At 32.3% G+C, this 13,653-nt stretch overlaps 1 protein-coding gene across 5 annotated transcripts in view; it reads left to right on the top strand.

Annotated features, from left to right (window-relative positions):
- Positions 1-13,653, top strand: part of Camsap2 (calmodulin regulated spectrin associated protein family member 2) — a 93,176-nt gene that overhangs the window by 61,394 nt on the left and 18,129 nt on the right. For all 5 annotated transcript variants that reach the window (XM_076832110.1, XM_076832109.1, XM_076832108.1 and 2 more), the window contains exons 5-7: positions 3,391-3,532; positions 3,803-3,942; positions 12,194-12,287. In XM_076832110.1, the coding sequence (XP_076688225.1) occupies positions 3,391-3,532; positions 3,803-3,942; positions 12,194-12,287 (376 nt within the window). The remainder of the gene's footprint in view (positions 1-3,390; positions 3,533-3,802; positions 3,943-12,193; positions 12,288-13,653) is intronic.

Raw genomic sequence — 13,653 nt, 5'->3', positions numbered from 1 at the left:
CAGAAACTCTACTATAATTTGTTAATTGAAAATAATTCTGATGAATTTTCCCTTTACCTTTTGCTTTCACCCTTTTTCTGCTGCTTCCTCTGAAGTCTCCTTCCAAATGGTTTTGGAAACTGGTTCCAGTAAGTTTGCCCAGCTACTTCAATTTGCTTTCCAGAATTGCAGTTGTAGAATGATATTGTTCATATTTTGCTGGTATAATCATTTCATATATTTCTGTTAGTGACTGAATGGAGATTTGGCTTTAAGATATTTATTTGATCATGAGGCTGGGCGAATAGCCCAGCTGTTAGAGTGCTTGCCTTGCGTGCACAATGCTATGGGTTCAATCCCCAGCACCAAAAAGAAAAAAGAAAAAAAAAAAAGATATTTGATCATACTAGAAAATGGAAAGATAGTAGATCTAGCCAAAATTTAGATTAGAAATTTTTAAAATAATTTAAAGAGCATCCTTTTGCTAATCTTTATCAGTATTCGCATTCAGTAAGTAAGTAAAACCAATACAAAAACAACTAATAGATATAGAGTGTTATGAATTTTAAGTAAATTTGAATTGCTTGTATAAATTGTATTTTTAAAAGTATCTTTTTGACAGAGTGATTTTCTGTTAAGCCTGAATTATAGAGGACAGTCTTTTGTGTGATGAGAAAGTAAAAAGTTCTCTGTGTCCTCAACAGTATTGGACTTAATCTGTATTGAATTCTGATTTGACTTGAAGAATTGATATTTCAGGATTAAGTCTGAGGGTTATACCAACAAGAATAAAAATATAATTTAGAAATATATCATAATGTTGACATAGAAAATGTGGTTCTCCTTTTAAATACCAAGTTTTTTTTGTAGAAAGAATAGGAAATAGTTTCATTCAGTGAATTTTACAAAGCATAGAGTATGTTCAAGTATAAAAGGCTGGATGATTTTCTTGAACTCTAGGCAAACTGAGAGTTGTGCATAACCTCAAGAATTAAAAGTTGGTTTACCTTTTCTCTCTCCAAGAATATAATCCTCACACAACTCATAATTTTCTGATTGTCTAGTCTACATCATAGACATTTATTTCTAACACCATATGAAACTGTCCATGTGTGTTAAGCTGTATATATACACACATACATGCACACATAAACACAAACACACACACACACCTTGTCCAAAAGTACTGCTTGGCAGAAGGAAACAGAATAAATCACACAATTCACTTCTTTTTTCCATGACCCTTGGTAATGGGTTCATTTCAATTCAGATTATAGGCTGAAAACAATTTAATCCTAGAAAAGATCTGGGAAGTTTGGGACTGAGTCCAGTCCAATTTAGAGGATGTCTGAGAGGCAAACTGTTTTGATTCCAGCTAACAAAGAAAAGAGGGTAAAGATCTGGAACAGTGCTTACTAAAGGTAAGAAAGGTAACTTAAAGCTAGAAGATGCTATCGATTGAGCAGGCATGGTAGCCCACACCTGTAATCCCAGCAACCCAGAAGCCTGAGATAGGAATATTGCCAAGTTTGAGGCCAGTCTCAGCAATTTAGTGAGACCCTATCTCAAAATAAAAAGGACTGGGGAAGGAGTATTGGAGCACCCCTGGGTTCAATCCCCAGTTCCAAAAATAAATAAATAAATAAATAAAATGCTACTGTTGATTTCTTTTTTCTCATTCCTTTTTTTTTCTTTCCTGTCCCTCTAACTTCTCTCCTCTCCTCTTTTCATGGTTGATTTTTAAACTGTCTCCTAGCAACAAAGTGAGGAAGTTTTCTAAGGATTATGTAAAAATCAGTAATGAAAGAATCTATATAGTTCATGTAAGTAATTATGTTCTGAATATAGGTATTCTAGTTAGGAATATACCATTGACTATAGATGTCTAGCTTTCACTGATCAATAAGAATAAATTCTTCCAAAAATCTTCAAGAGGATAATATGTTCCATGAATCTTGTCCTTGGGTAGCCAGTGAGAGAGAAGCAGAAATAAATATCTCTTTCTTCATTAATGTATGTTTTTCTGAGGGATGTCATTCAAAACATGTAATTTTACCACCAAATAGTTAAATGTTCTTTTCAATAAATTTTTCTATTTTATTCTTACAAAAATATTTCATAATTACATTTTAATTATAAAATATAGTGATGGCAGTTTAAATGCAAATAAAAATAAAATTAGTCTCGATTACCTCTTTTAAAAATGACTATTTAAACACCTATATAAATTTTGCTAATAAAATACTTTAATATTCACCATCACTAAATCTTGAACATTCTATTTCTTGGCTTTAGGAGAGCTACTAGCTAACTTTATTGATTGCTCTGTGTGCCCAGCAGTGTGCACAGCCCTTTATGTCCATCATCTTATTTAATCCTCCAGTGGTTTTGTGAAGTAGGTCCTGTTATTATCCCCATTTCACAGATGGGGAAAATGAGAAAATAGAGTTTTAAGTAACTTGTTCAAGATCACAAAGCTAATAAGTGGCAGAACCAGGATCTGAACCCAGGTAATCTGACTCAATCATTTGTTCCCTTAACCAGTTATACAGCATGTTTCCTCTTTTGAGAGCTCTCCTAAAAACTTATATCCAGCCACACCAAACAGTCTTTAGAAAACAAAGTCTTCTTCTGTTTTTGAGGGGGAGCACCCTTATGCTTGATTTATATATTGGTTAATGTTACCTGGATTGGGAGTTTTTTGTTTCAGAGTTGTTAGCACTTTACTTGTGTTATTTCTCCATTGAAATGATGAACCAGAAGAGTATCTTGGTGCTTTGATAACTATTCTTCAAAGTTGCGTTTCTTATCTCCATATTTCTCTTAAGAATAGTATGTTCTTTTACCTGCTCCTTTTTGATAACTCTGGTAACTCTCTCTGCTCAAATAATACTTTTTGCTCTTCCCATTTAAGAACTTAAAAGGGCTGGAGATGTAGCTCAGTGGCAGTGTTTGCCTAGCATGCATGAATCCCTGAGCTCAGTCCTTAGCACCACAAAAACAAAAAACAAAAAGAACTTCTGGCCTTTCTGTGTAAGAACTTTCAGTCTAAAGTAAGTCTTAGTATTAAAGTAAATGAACTTTGTGATCTACAAATGAACAGAATTGGTGATTTGGTTTTGTGATGCTTTTTAAGTATTTAACCTAAGTGTCATTTCATGTGAATTAGTAATATAATGTTATATTAAATATTTAACTTTGAAATTATACTGTTATTGCTGTGTATTTAACTGGTAATATCTGGGTATTATTTAGAAAAGAAGGATATTGGTGAATAGTTATCACTTCTCTTGGTTTATATATTACTATTTGATATGTTAGAATCTTCAATTCTGATTTTTTTTCCTGTATGTTGCTTAGAACTTGTTTATTTTTATCTCCCTCTTTTCTATGTATATATATATATTGTAGGCCCGTTATAGGAAAGAGCAAACATTGCTTAAGCAACTGCCTTGCATTCCATTGGTAGAAAATTTGCTGAAGGATGGTACAGATGGCTGTGCATTAGCTGCCCTTATTCATTTTTACTGTCCTGGTGTTGTCAGATTAGAGGGTAAGTGTTCCAGTGAAATATTTTTATATAGATAGTAACAAATATTTAACATAATATTTAATAAGTATTGAAGGCTTAAAAAAAAAAAGAACACTTACATATAACATATAACCCTGGGGAAGAGAGTGGAGAACTTTCTGTGTAATGATCACTTTATCTGTAAATGTGTATTAAAGAGATTCTATATATTTGTGTATTTGAATTGTCACTAATTATGAAATGTTCGTCAAATTAATCCAAAGTCATTACCTTGCTTTTTTTCTATTTAAGATATTTGTTTGAAAGAAACTATGTCTTTGGCTGATAGTCTATATAACCTGCAGCTGATTCAAGAATTTTGCCAAGAATACTTGAACCAGTGTTGCCATTTCACCCTGGAAGATATGCTATATGCTGCTTCATCCATAAAAGTAAGTTAAATTTTTCTCTTTGCTTTTTTAAAGTTTGTATAAGAGGAACATACAAGATATATAAATGGCCTTGTTACTTTAAGCTTATAGTTTAACTGTATCAATCAAGAACTTTTGAAAAAAATAGTTTGATTTTTCTTCTTATATATTTTTTAATATTTATTTAAATATATTAATAGCTACAGATTTCTTTTACAATGCAAAGCCAGACAAAGTCATGTATAAAATTGATCTGTAGCCTAATGTTAACAGAATAGAACATGAGCCATTAATATTTCTAGACATAGATGGTAATAAAAAGTGAGATTCTTCCTTTAAAAATAGTGAAGGATTTTTTTCTTCAAGAATTTTAATTTAAAAAATATAGAAAAATAAGGTCATATACTATTTAATTATCACTTTGCATAAATATGTAGTATAGTTATATAAAATGGTATCTGCATGTTTCTATATATGTAATGAGCATGAAATTGAAATTTAGTTTATTATCACTGGGTCATATGAATAGTTATTTAGTTATCAAAATATTAAAAATTTATCACCTTTATTGTCTTTCCATCAGTGTTTGCTTTCAGATTTCATTAAAAGAATGATAAAATTTTATTTAAATTAGTGATGTTTCATTGATTGTAAGTCAAATATATTTTATTTCCATTGATATTAAATGTTAAGAATAATAAGCATGATTAGAGTTTTGAAAACTGCATTTTGTTCCGAATTTTGAAAATTGGGTTGTGATAAGTACTGTATTTTTAATACTTTAAGGATTGTTTCTTATTCTTTAGAGATTATTTTAGTGGTATATTTTATGTGAGTCATTAATATAAATTCAGAAATTGTAAATGTTGTATAATTGATTCATACACACAGTTTTATAAAACCTTGAACTTTAATATTGTAGTATAATTATGTATATAAGAACTTTATAGGTTTTTTCAATTCCTAAAGAAAAAAAGTATTTAAAATAGTAATTTATTTGTGCTGGGCTCTGTGTTGCATGCCTATAATCCCATGCTCCAGAAGCTGAGACAGGAGGATCATGAGTTCAAAGCCAGCCTCAACAACTTAGCGAGGCACTAAGCAACTTAGTGAGACCCTGTCTCTAAATAAAGTACAGAATAGGGCTGGGGATGTGGCTCAGTGGTTGAGTGCCCCTGAGTTCAATTCTCAGTACAAAAAAAAATCTAAGTTATTTGAAGTTTAGAGTTCATTTATATTATATACATGATGGGAGTCACATGTTATAAACACAGATAGCCCCCATGGATATAATTTACATTTCTAGGAAATGATTCAAAAGCAGATTATGAAAATGAGTAGGGCCATCTATTACTTTTTGAGAATTTTAGGATGTGTTTGCATCTGCTCTTAACAAGTGTAACATGAATATTCTTAGAACAAGAGCTCTAATTAAGACATTGTCTGTGCCAGGTATGATAGCACATGCCTGTAATCCCAGCAGCTCAGGGGGCTAAGATAGGAGGATTTCGGGTTCAAAGCCAATCTCAGCACTTTACAAGACCCTAATAAACTTGGTGAGACATTGTCTCAAAATAAAAAAGCATGAAGGGCTACGCACATTAAGAAAATGAAAAGAGAAAGGGTGTCATGGTGCCCTCCTGTAATCCCAGCTACTCGTGAGGTTGAGGAAGGAGGATTGAAAGTTCAAGACCAGCTTTGGTAACTTAATAAGGTCCTGTCTTAAAAGAAAAGAGAAAAAGTGTTGAGGATGGAGCTCAGTGGTAAAGTGTCCTGTGGTTCAGTCCCTAGTGTCTCTCTCTCTCTCTCTCTCTCTCTCTCTCTCTCTCTCACACACACACACACACACACACACACACACACACACACACACACACAAGCCAGCATTGTCACAAAAATGTAATATGGCAAGGCACTGTATTGGGGTATTCATTCATTTATTCACTCAACAAATATTTATTAAATCTTCAGTTTTCAGGATAAAGCAGTGAACAAAACAGTTCTGCCTCTCTGCCATCCCAAATAAAATTGCCCTAATGGTGTCTACAGTCCTGAAAGATTTCCATTGGCTTAGCAGAAGAGACATGTTGGTAAACAAATAGGGACAATTCTATGCTGAAAGAAATAAAGGAACCTAGTATAGTGGGAGTAGAGAGAAGGAGGTGATCACTCAGCATTCAGCAGGATTATGGAAAATGTCAAGAAGGAAGGGATCCTTCAGATCTCACGACAAAACCCAAAATGGAAAAGAAAGGGGAGGAAATATTGTCTGAAAATAAACCTTTTAAAATGTCATTGTATTTGCCCCTTATTTTAGAATATGCACTGCGTATTGGTGTTAGGCCATTCCTTACTGCTGCCCCTTCAAGAAGTATTTTATCTAGTAACTAGTAGTGTGATTAGTAGGTGGTCATTTTTAAGGACAGTTTGTCATTATCTAACCTGATTTAACATGTTTATAAAATACAAGTCCTTGTGTTTGATCCTGAGCACAGCAAAAAAAAAAAAAAAAAGAAAGAAAGAAAGAAAGAAAGAAAGAAAAGCAGAAGGCTATATAAGGATTGTTCATGGTGGTAAAAAGTTGGAAATTATCCTTATTACTAAAGTCATAATTTTAAATGTTTTGTAGTATAACTGAACTGTTTAAAGGAAGGAAGTAGAGATATTTCTGCTAAGGTAGAATGGTATCTAAGACATTATGTATTGAAGAAAGCTTTTTCTTTTTTCTTTCTTTTTCTTTTCTTTTTTTTTTTTTTTTTTTTTTTTTTTTTTTGGTGGTGTTGCTGGGGATTGAATCCAGGACCAGTAAACCACATCCCCAGCCCCCAGATTTTTTTTCTATGTATATGCAAAGATGTACATATATAGTCTACCCTCTGGATCTGTGGGTTTCACTTCTGTGAATTCAACCAACCACAGATGGAAAATATTCAAAACAAATTGTGTTTATACTGAACATGTATAGACTTTTTCTTATTATTATTCCCTAAACAATTCAGTATAATAACAGTTTATATAGCATTTAAACTGTATTAGATATCGTAAGTAATCTACTGGTGATTTAAAGTTTTGTGTAGGTTGTACACAAATAATACACTATTTTACCTAAGGGACTTGAGCATCTACAGACTTTGGTAATAGTGGGGATCCTGGTGCCACACCCTTTTCCTTTCCCACCCTGGTAGATACTGAGGAGAACATCATAGATGCACAGAGGAAGGTCTGTAGAAGGCTACAAACAAAATAATAGTGATTTCTCTGAGTGTGGTATTAGGATATGGGGATTGGTTAAGGCATAATTTACCTTTTATTCTATATGATCTAAATTTTGTATTTCTTATATCATTTTAATATATAGCTATCTGACATTCTAATAACTAAAAGAAGAAAAGAAGCTTTTAAATGAAATTAATGTAGTATCATTGATGGAATAGGGTGACAGATTTATTGCCATTTAATCATGATAAATTTATAATAAAATAATCTTCATGAACTTTGATTATTGGGAACATTATTGATCTCTAGCAGTGTTTTTCCAAAAGATAAAGTCAGCTTTCAGCTAACTGTATAAGTAGAGTGGAACACAGCACCAATACTTACAAAGTATTTTATATTTTGGCTTTAGAAAGTATACTGTAAAGATCAGTATAAAGGGAAAAAATATATATATAAAATTATAGTAGTTTTACTACCTGAGATACCTCAGTCAATGTTTGGATCCTGTGCTGATTAGTCTTTTGGTGTGCATATATTTATTCATTTATGTTTGGTCAATAGATATTTATTGAGTATCTATTATGTTGTAGGCAGTGTTGTAAACAACTGACCATGTAATGATAAGCATAGACTTTGTCTGGCAAAACCTTGTAGTCTGGTAGGTAAGAAGAGAAACCCTGAAGAATATGGTACTAGATAAATCTGGAGAAATGAAAAAGGAGACCCAATCAAGTAACCTTCTGTAGGCAATACAAAGTTTCTCTTTTATCTCTAGAGCAATGGAAGGGTGGGTAGGGGTTGCATTTTGAAAAACTTGTTCTTAATAAGCCATAGAAAAAACTTTGTGTTCCAAAGAAGAATCAGCATCATTATGATAAAGATGGAGAGCAGTTTGAATCAGAATTTTTATAATGAAGATGGCAATAATTGAATAGATTGCAGAAATATGTAGGATGTAGGATCTGCAGGTTTGATGATGAGTTGGTTACGAGGAGGTGTTAAGAATGACTGTAGGTTTCTGATTTGCTGAAATAAATACTGGAACACTGGTACCATTAAATGAGACAGGACTGGAGTAAGAGCATATTTATGGGGAAAATGACTGTTAACCTTTTGGACTTTAGTGCCTTTGAAATATCCCAAAGAAAATGCTTTATAATCCAATGTTTTATAAGTATAGTCAATACATTTGAGAGCCATTTGGTTATGTGGTCAGAGGCATTATCAGCATGTCAAAGAGGGGAAAAATGAAGAATATCAGATACTGCTGAGAGGTTATATGAAAATCTGATTTAGCAACATATTTAAGTCATTGGTGACTTGAGCAAATGCTGTTTTGGAGAAATGTGGCTCAGTGCCAAACTGGAATGGATGAGGCAATAGTAAGGGATGGAATGGAGAGTGTCCATGTAGACCCAACCTACTCTTAGGTAGATTTGTGAAAAGGTAAGAAGGTAGATGGGGAGAAATGGGAGAATGATGGTTTACTGAGGAAGGTTTTATTTTCTTTTGTTTTTTTAATAAAGAGAGATTTGAGCATGTTTTTTAATTTGTTTGTTTTGGTACTGGGGATTGAACACAGGCTTTCTTTACCACTGATCCTATATACTTAGTGCTTTTAATTTTTTATTTTGAGACAGGGTCCTGCTAAATTGCCCAAGTTGACCTCAAACTTTCCTCCTGCCTCAACCTCCTGAGTTGTAGGGATTACAGACATGAGCTGGCTTTGAGCATGTTTAAAAGTAGCAAAAATTCAGTTGAAAGACAGTATAAATATAAAGGAGAGAGGAATATAATTAAAAACATAAAGTTGGGTGATGTGGTACATGCCTGTAGGTCCAGCTACTTGGGAGGCTATGGCAGGAAGATAATTTAAGCTCACAAATTCAGGATCAGCCTGAGCAATATAGCAAGACCCCATTTAAAAAATAAATAAGTTTTTGTTTTCAAGAGCCAGCAACTGTGGTGCACACCTGTAATACCAGCAGCTAGGGATGCTGAGGCGGGAGGTTCAAAGCCAGACTCAGCAACTTAATGAGGCCCTAAGTAACTCTACAAGACCCTGTCTCAAAATAAAATATAAAAAGAGCTGGGGATGTGGCTCAGTGGTTAACCACTTCTGGGTTCAATCCCGGTACCAAAAAAAAAAAAATAAATAAATAAATAAGGCTGGGGATGTTAAGCACCTCTGGGTTCAATCCCTGGGTACCAAAAACAAAAAGTTTTTTGAGAAAGCAACCAGGGATGAGATCCACTGCACAATCTGTGGAATTATGAACATTCTCATTACTTTTTAAAGAAAAATAGTATGCCTTTACATATAAACATTTGAATATCCTGGGAATTTATGGTGAAAACAAACACTGAGAGTAACTTAAGAAAGCTGCCAAATTCTGTTCATCAGTGTGCATTATCCTCCATAATGCTCCAGACTCTCATATTCAGCCACCTATATGTAGATTCACTTAAGGGTCTGATGAATATCTTAAAGATAATAATTTATGATTTCTTGCGTTACCTGTTTCCCCCAGTCTTCTCCATTTTGTTAAGTGGCAATATCAATTCTTCAGAAAAGAAACTCTTGATTCTTTCCTTTCTTTCACATTCTGGATAGGTAAAGAGGTAAATATTTGAGATAAACATTTGAAAGTCACCAACTTAAATATGAGAAACAAAACCAATAGTCTAAGGGAAAGTATATGTAGAGCCTTACAGATCATTCATAGTTAGAAGATAAGAGGAAGAAGGCAAGACATTGTAGAACACCTACTTGTATATCCAGTGAAAATTTTTAAAACAAATTTAATATGAAATAAGACCTCACTCATCAAACTTTTAATCAATATAATAATTATAATAATAGTTTCATTAGGTACCAAATACCCCAAATATTTATATTTATATATATTTTGCGTATATATATATATATATTTTTTTTTAAGGTATATTTTAAAAATAACTCTGAAAACACTTTTCTTTTTAGTCTTTACATTTCTTTATTGAATCTTTGACACTGTTTTTTATAATCAGGTCAGTGAAGACTATCAAAAAATGGTTTCCCTGAAGGTGTGTGTACATGTACATATATTTTAAAAAAACAACAGCAACAACAACAAAAATCCTCATTTTTGCTTTGAAATTTCAAAAGCTATCACAATAGCTCATAAAATCTACCTATATACATAGGTGAATTTATACTGATCTATTGAAAACATTACCAGTATTTCTATGACAATGATTAGCTTTACACATTTTAGAACATTCCATGGCAAATATTCCTCTGAAAATATTTATTATTAAGTACATGAACATCAGGACATACTTCAATATAATGTAGCAAACTTTTAGGTGTATAATACTTTACATCTGTTGGACTTTCTATGTTTGATTCATCAATTTTAAGCAGCAATATTGTTTTTATTTTTATTATTTTTAAAGATGACTTTATTATGATATAACAAGTAAAAAGAGCTATGTAAAAGCTTAGGACAAGGGGAAAACCATGAATGTGTTAATGCATTTTTATGAAAAAGGCTCTTTGAAATAACAGTATTGATTGCTCCTTACCATCTAGGAAAAATATGAAATTTTATTACTATTTGGAAAAAAAATAAGGACACAACATTACATTCTCATTGATTTAATAACTATGGTTTGTTGAGCTTATTGATGTTGCAGGAAGTTTGCATTATGACCTTGCTCTATGGATGGCTGGAGAGAGAGAAAACTATCACAGGGGAGGTCACTTATAAGCAGGGAGTCAGAGTCAAAATGGTAGTTCAGTATGTCAAGCTCCACTCTTCATATTTGCTTTACACAGTATTGAGATTTCTAGTTTGTTTGTTTGTTTGTTTTTCCAAAATGCATTCCACTACCATGTATAATTAAAAAGAAAAAATTTTTAAAATGAAAGAATAAAAAAAGTCAAAAGGTAAAAATCTACATTATTTAGTGGTCTGATACTTTACACTTTCCAAGGATTTTTTTTTTAAAAAAACATCAGGAATTTATTAGTTGCTCAAAACATTACATTGATCTTGACATATCATATATCATACATTTGTTTCAAATGGGGTATGAATTCTTATTAATATTATTTTTAAAATACTTTATTTGTAGCTGGATTCAATACCTTTTATTTATTTATTTATTTATGTGGTGCTGAGAATTGAACCCAGTGCCTCACATGTGCTAGGCAAGTTCTCTGCCACTGAGCCACAACCCCAGCCCCTGAAAACAGATTTTTATATAGTCCTATTTTTAAAAAATTTTCCAAGTATCTCAGATTAAAATAATTATGTGTACAGCTTTTATGTTATGTGTATTTAAAATATAAAGTTGTAGTATAAATGTGTTTTTGAGGAGCCTTTTAATTTCAAGCCATTTAAAAAGTATTTGCATTTTGAAATATAAATAAAAATATTGTTGACTTATCCTTATTAATAACTTATCAAAGTTAAATGGATGCATTAAATTGTATGAATAATGTTTTTTGTACATTTCAAAATTATTAAGGCCTTCCCTTAACAATCTAGAGTTTTGGTGTTATATAGCACCTAGATTACCATTGAATTTAGCATTGTCAAGCACGTTGAAAACAATATTTTTAAACTATATGCCTAATTACTTTTCAGGGAAATTTCCAGGACTCTGACTAGAGTAGCTTAATTTTTTAAAAAATTATAACTGCTCTTCAGGATATCAAAAGATTGAATATGTATTTGGTTAATTGTGTTTACTTTGGAAGAAAAGTACCTTACATATTAGAGTTCTACACAGCTAGAGATGTTAATACCTGCTAGATAAATTAGACCACCATTCTAGAACCATAAATAAAATCACCAAAGAAGTTTTGAACATTCATAATGTTTACCCACAAGTGCTAATATTTTATTACAGAGTTAATAGCCTATAGTAGAAATTCTTCAGTAGTGAATGAATGAGATTTAAGCCTACATTTAATAGAACAGATTATAATTCTACTTATCATTAATTCATGATCAAGTGTTACTTTATTTAGGGGTTTTTTTTTAATTTTCTTAACTTCCTTATATAGAGTAATTATTTGGTGTTCATGGCAGAACTCTTCTGGTGGTTTGAAGTTGTGAAGCCATCGTTTGTACAGCCTCGTGTTGTTTGTCCACAAGGAGGTAATCAGTCTTATTTTTTTTACTTCTTTATTCTTAACATAGAAAATGTAGAAAGTTTTTATAACTTCACCTGGTCCTTCTTCTAGAAGGAAGCCTGTTATTATTTTAGATTTTAGCTATTAGTCTTGGCAGATTTTGAGTATCCTAATATTTAAAGTCACTAAATCCTGTTTGAGAGACAGATGATTAAGATGGTTAGGAGAGGAGAAGAGAAAATGGAGAACATGACTCTGAATTTGAAGTTTTATGTTATGAAACACTTAGTTTTAATTGTGTCCCCTTTACTTCTCTTTGCATCTATTATTCCTATCCCTACCTTTTATTTCCTATTATAGTTTTAATTTTTGACATTTTACCCAGAATCCACTCACATTATGCCTTGGCTTTAACAAACCTAAAACTTTAATTTGCCTTTCATTAAACCTTTAATAAAAAGGCTTGTGGCCGGGCATGGTGGTGCATGCCTGTAATTCCAGTGACGTGGAGGCTGAGGTAGGAAGATCTAAAGTTCAAAGCCAGCCTCAACAATTTAATGAGGCCCTCACTCAAAATTAAAAATAAAAAGACAGCTTAGTGGTTAAGTGTTTCTGCATTCAATTCCCAGTGGCCACCCCCCAAAAAGGACTCATGTATGTTTTTAAACTTGGTATGCTTTTTGATTATTACACTATCATGATTTATTGATTGTGCATATATGAATAAAACTAATCAGAAATAAGGAAGTTACTATTAACATCCCTAGGAATAAAGAACAAAAATTCCTTCTGAATTTTCTCTAAAGCAGAATTTTGCATAGCAAAACAAATTTTCAGTTGATTTTCATTTTAAATCCAGGGAGTTATTTCTACAAGGAAAAAAAAAAAGACCCTAAATTGTAGGTTTAGCTCCACTAATGAACTTTTTTCCATCTTAAATTATGAGACAAGTTCTTTCTGCTACCTTTGGGTGCCTGCCCAACACAAAATAAAATTGTTGTGCATCCCAAATAGTTAGCAGATTTGGCTCTAAATTGTATTTTTATAATCCTGTCATTATCTCCACCCTTCCAAAAAGGTAAAAGAAGAGAAAGAGAAGGAAGAAGCAAAAAATATTAGCCAGAGGAAAAGCATATCATTCTGGTTGATGGTGAGCTTACCTCACACAGCCAGGGCACTGCATCTCATGCAAAAATTTGTGCATACACGATAATGAGTATTTCATCTGTTTTAGTGCCTCTATGTTGTTTAAAGTAGATTCTAAACATTGAGCCATTAGATAACAAAGAATGCCTTTAAAGAAGCTCAGATTCTTCCTGAAGGCTATTAGGTAAGGTTACATATCTTTAGTAATCATCATAACCAATATTTGGACAGAGTTTTACAATTAA

Source organism: Callospermophilus lateralis, chromosome 13 (genome assembly GCF_048772815.1).
Source record: "Callospermophilus lateralis isolate mCalLat2 chromosome 13, mCalLat2.hap1, whole genome shotgun sequence".
NCBI classification, from domain to species: domain Eukaryota; kingdom Metazoa; phylum Chordata; class Mammalia; order Rodentia; family Sciuridae; genus Callospermophilus; species Callospermophilus lateralis.
The sequence above is the reverse complement of the archived record's forward strand: the minus strand, read 5'-3'. Positions and strand labels throughout refer to the sequence as shown.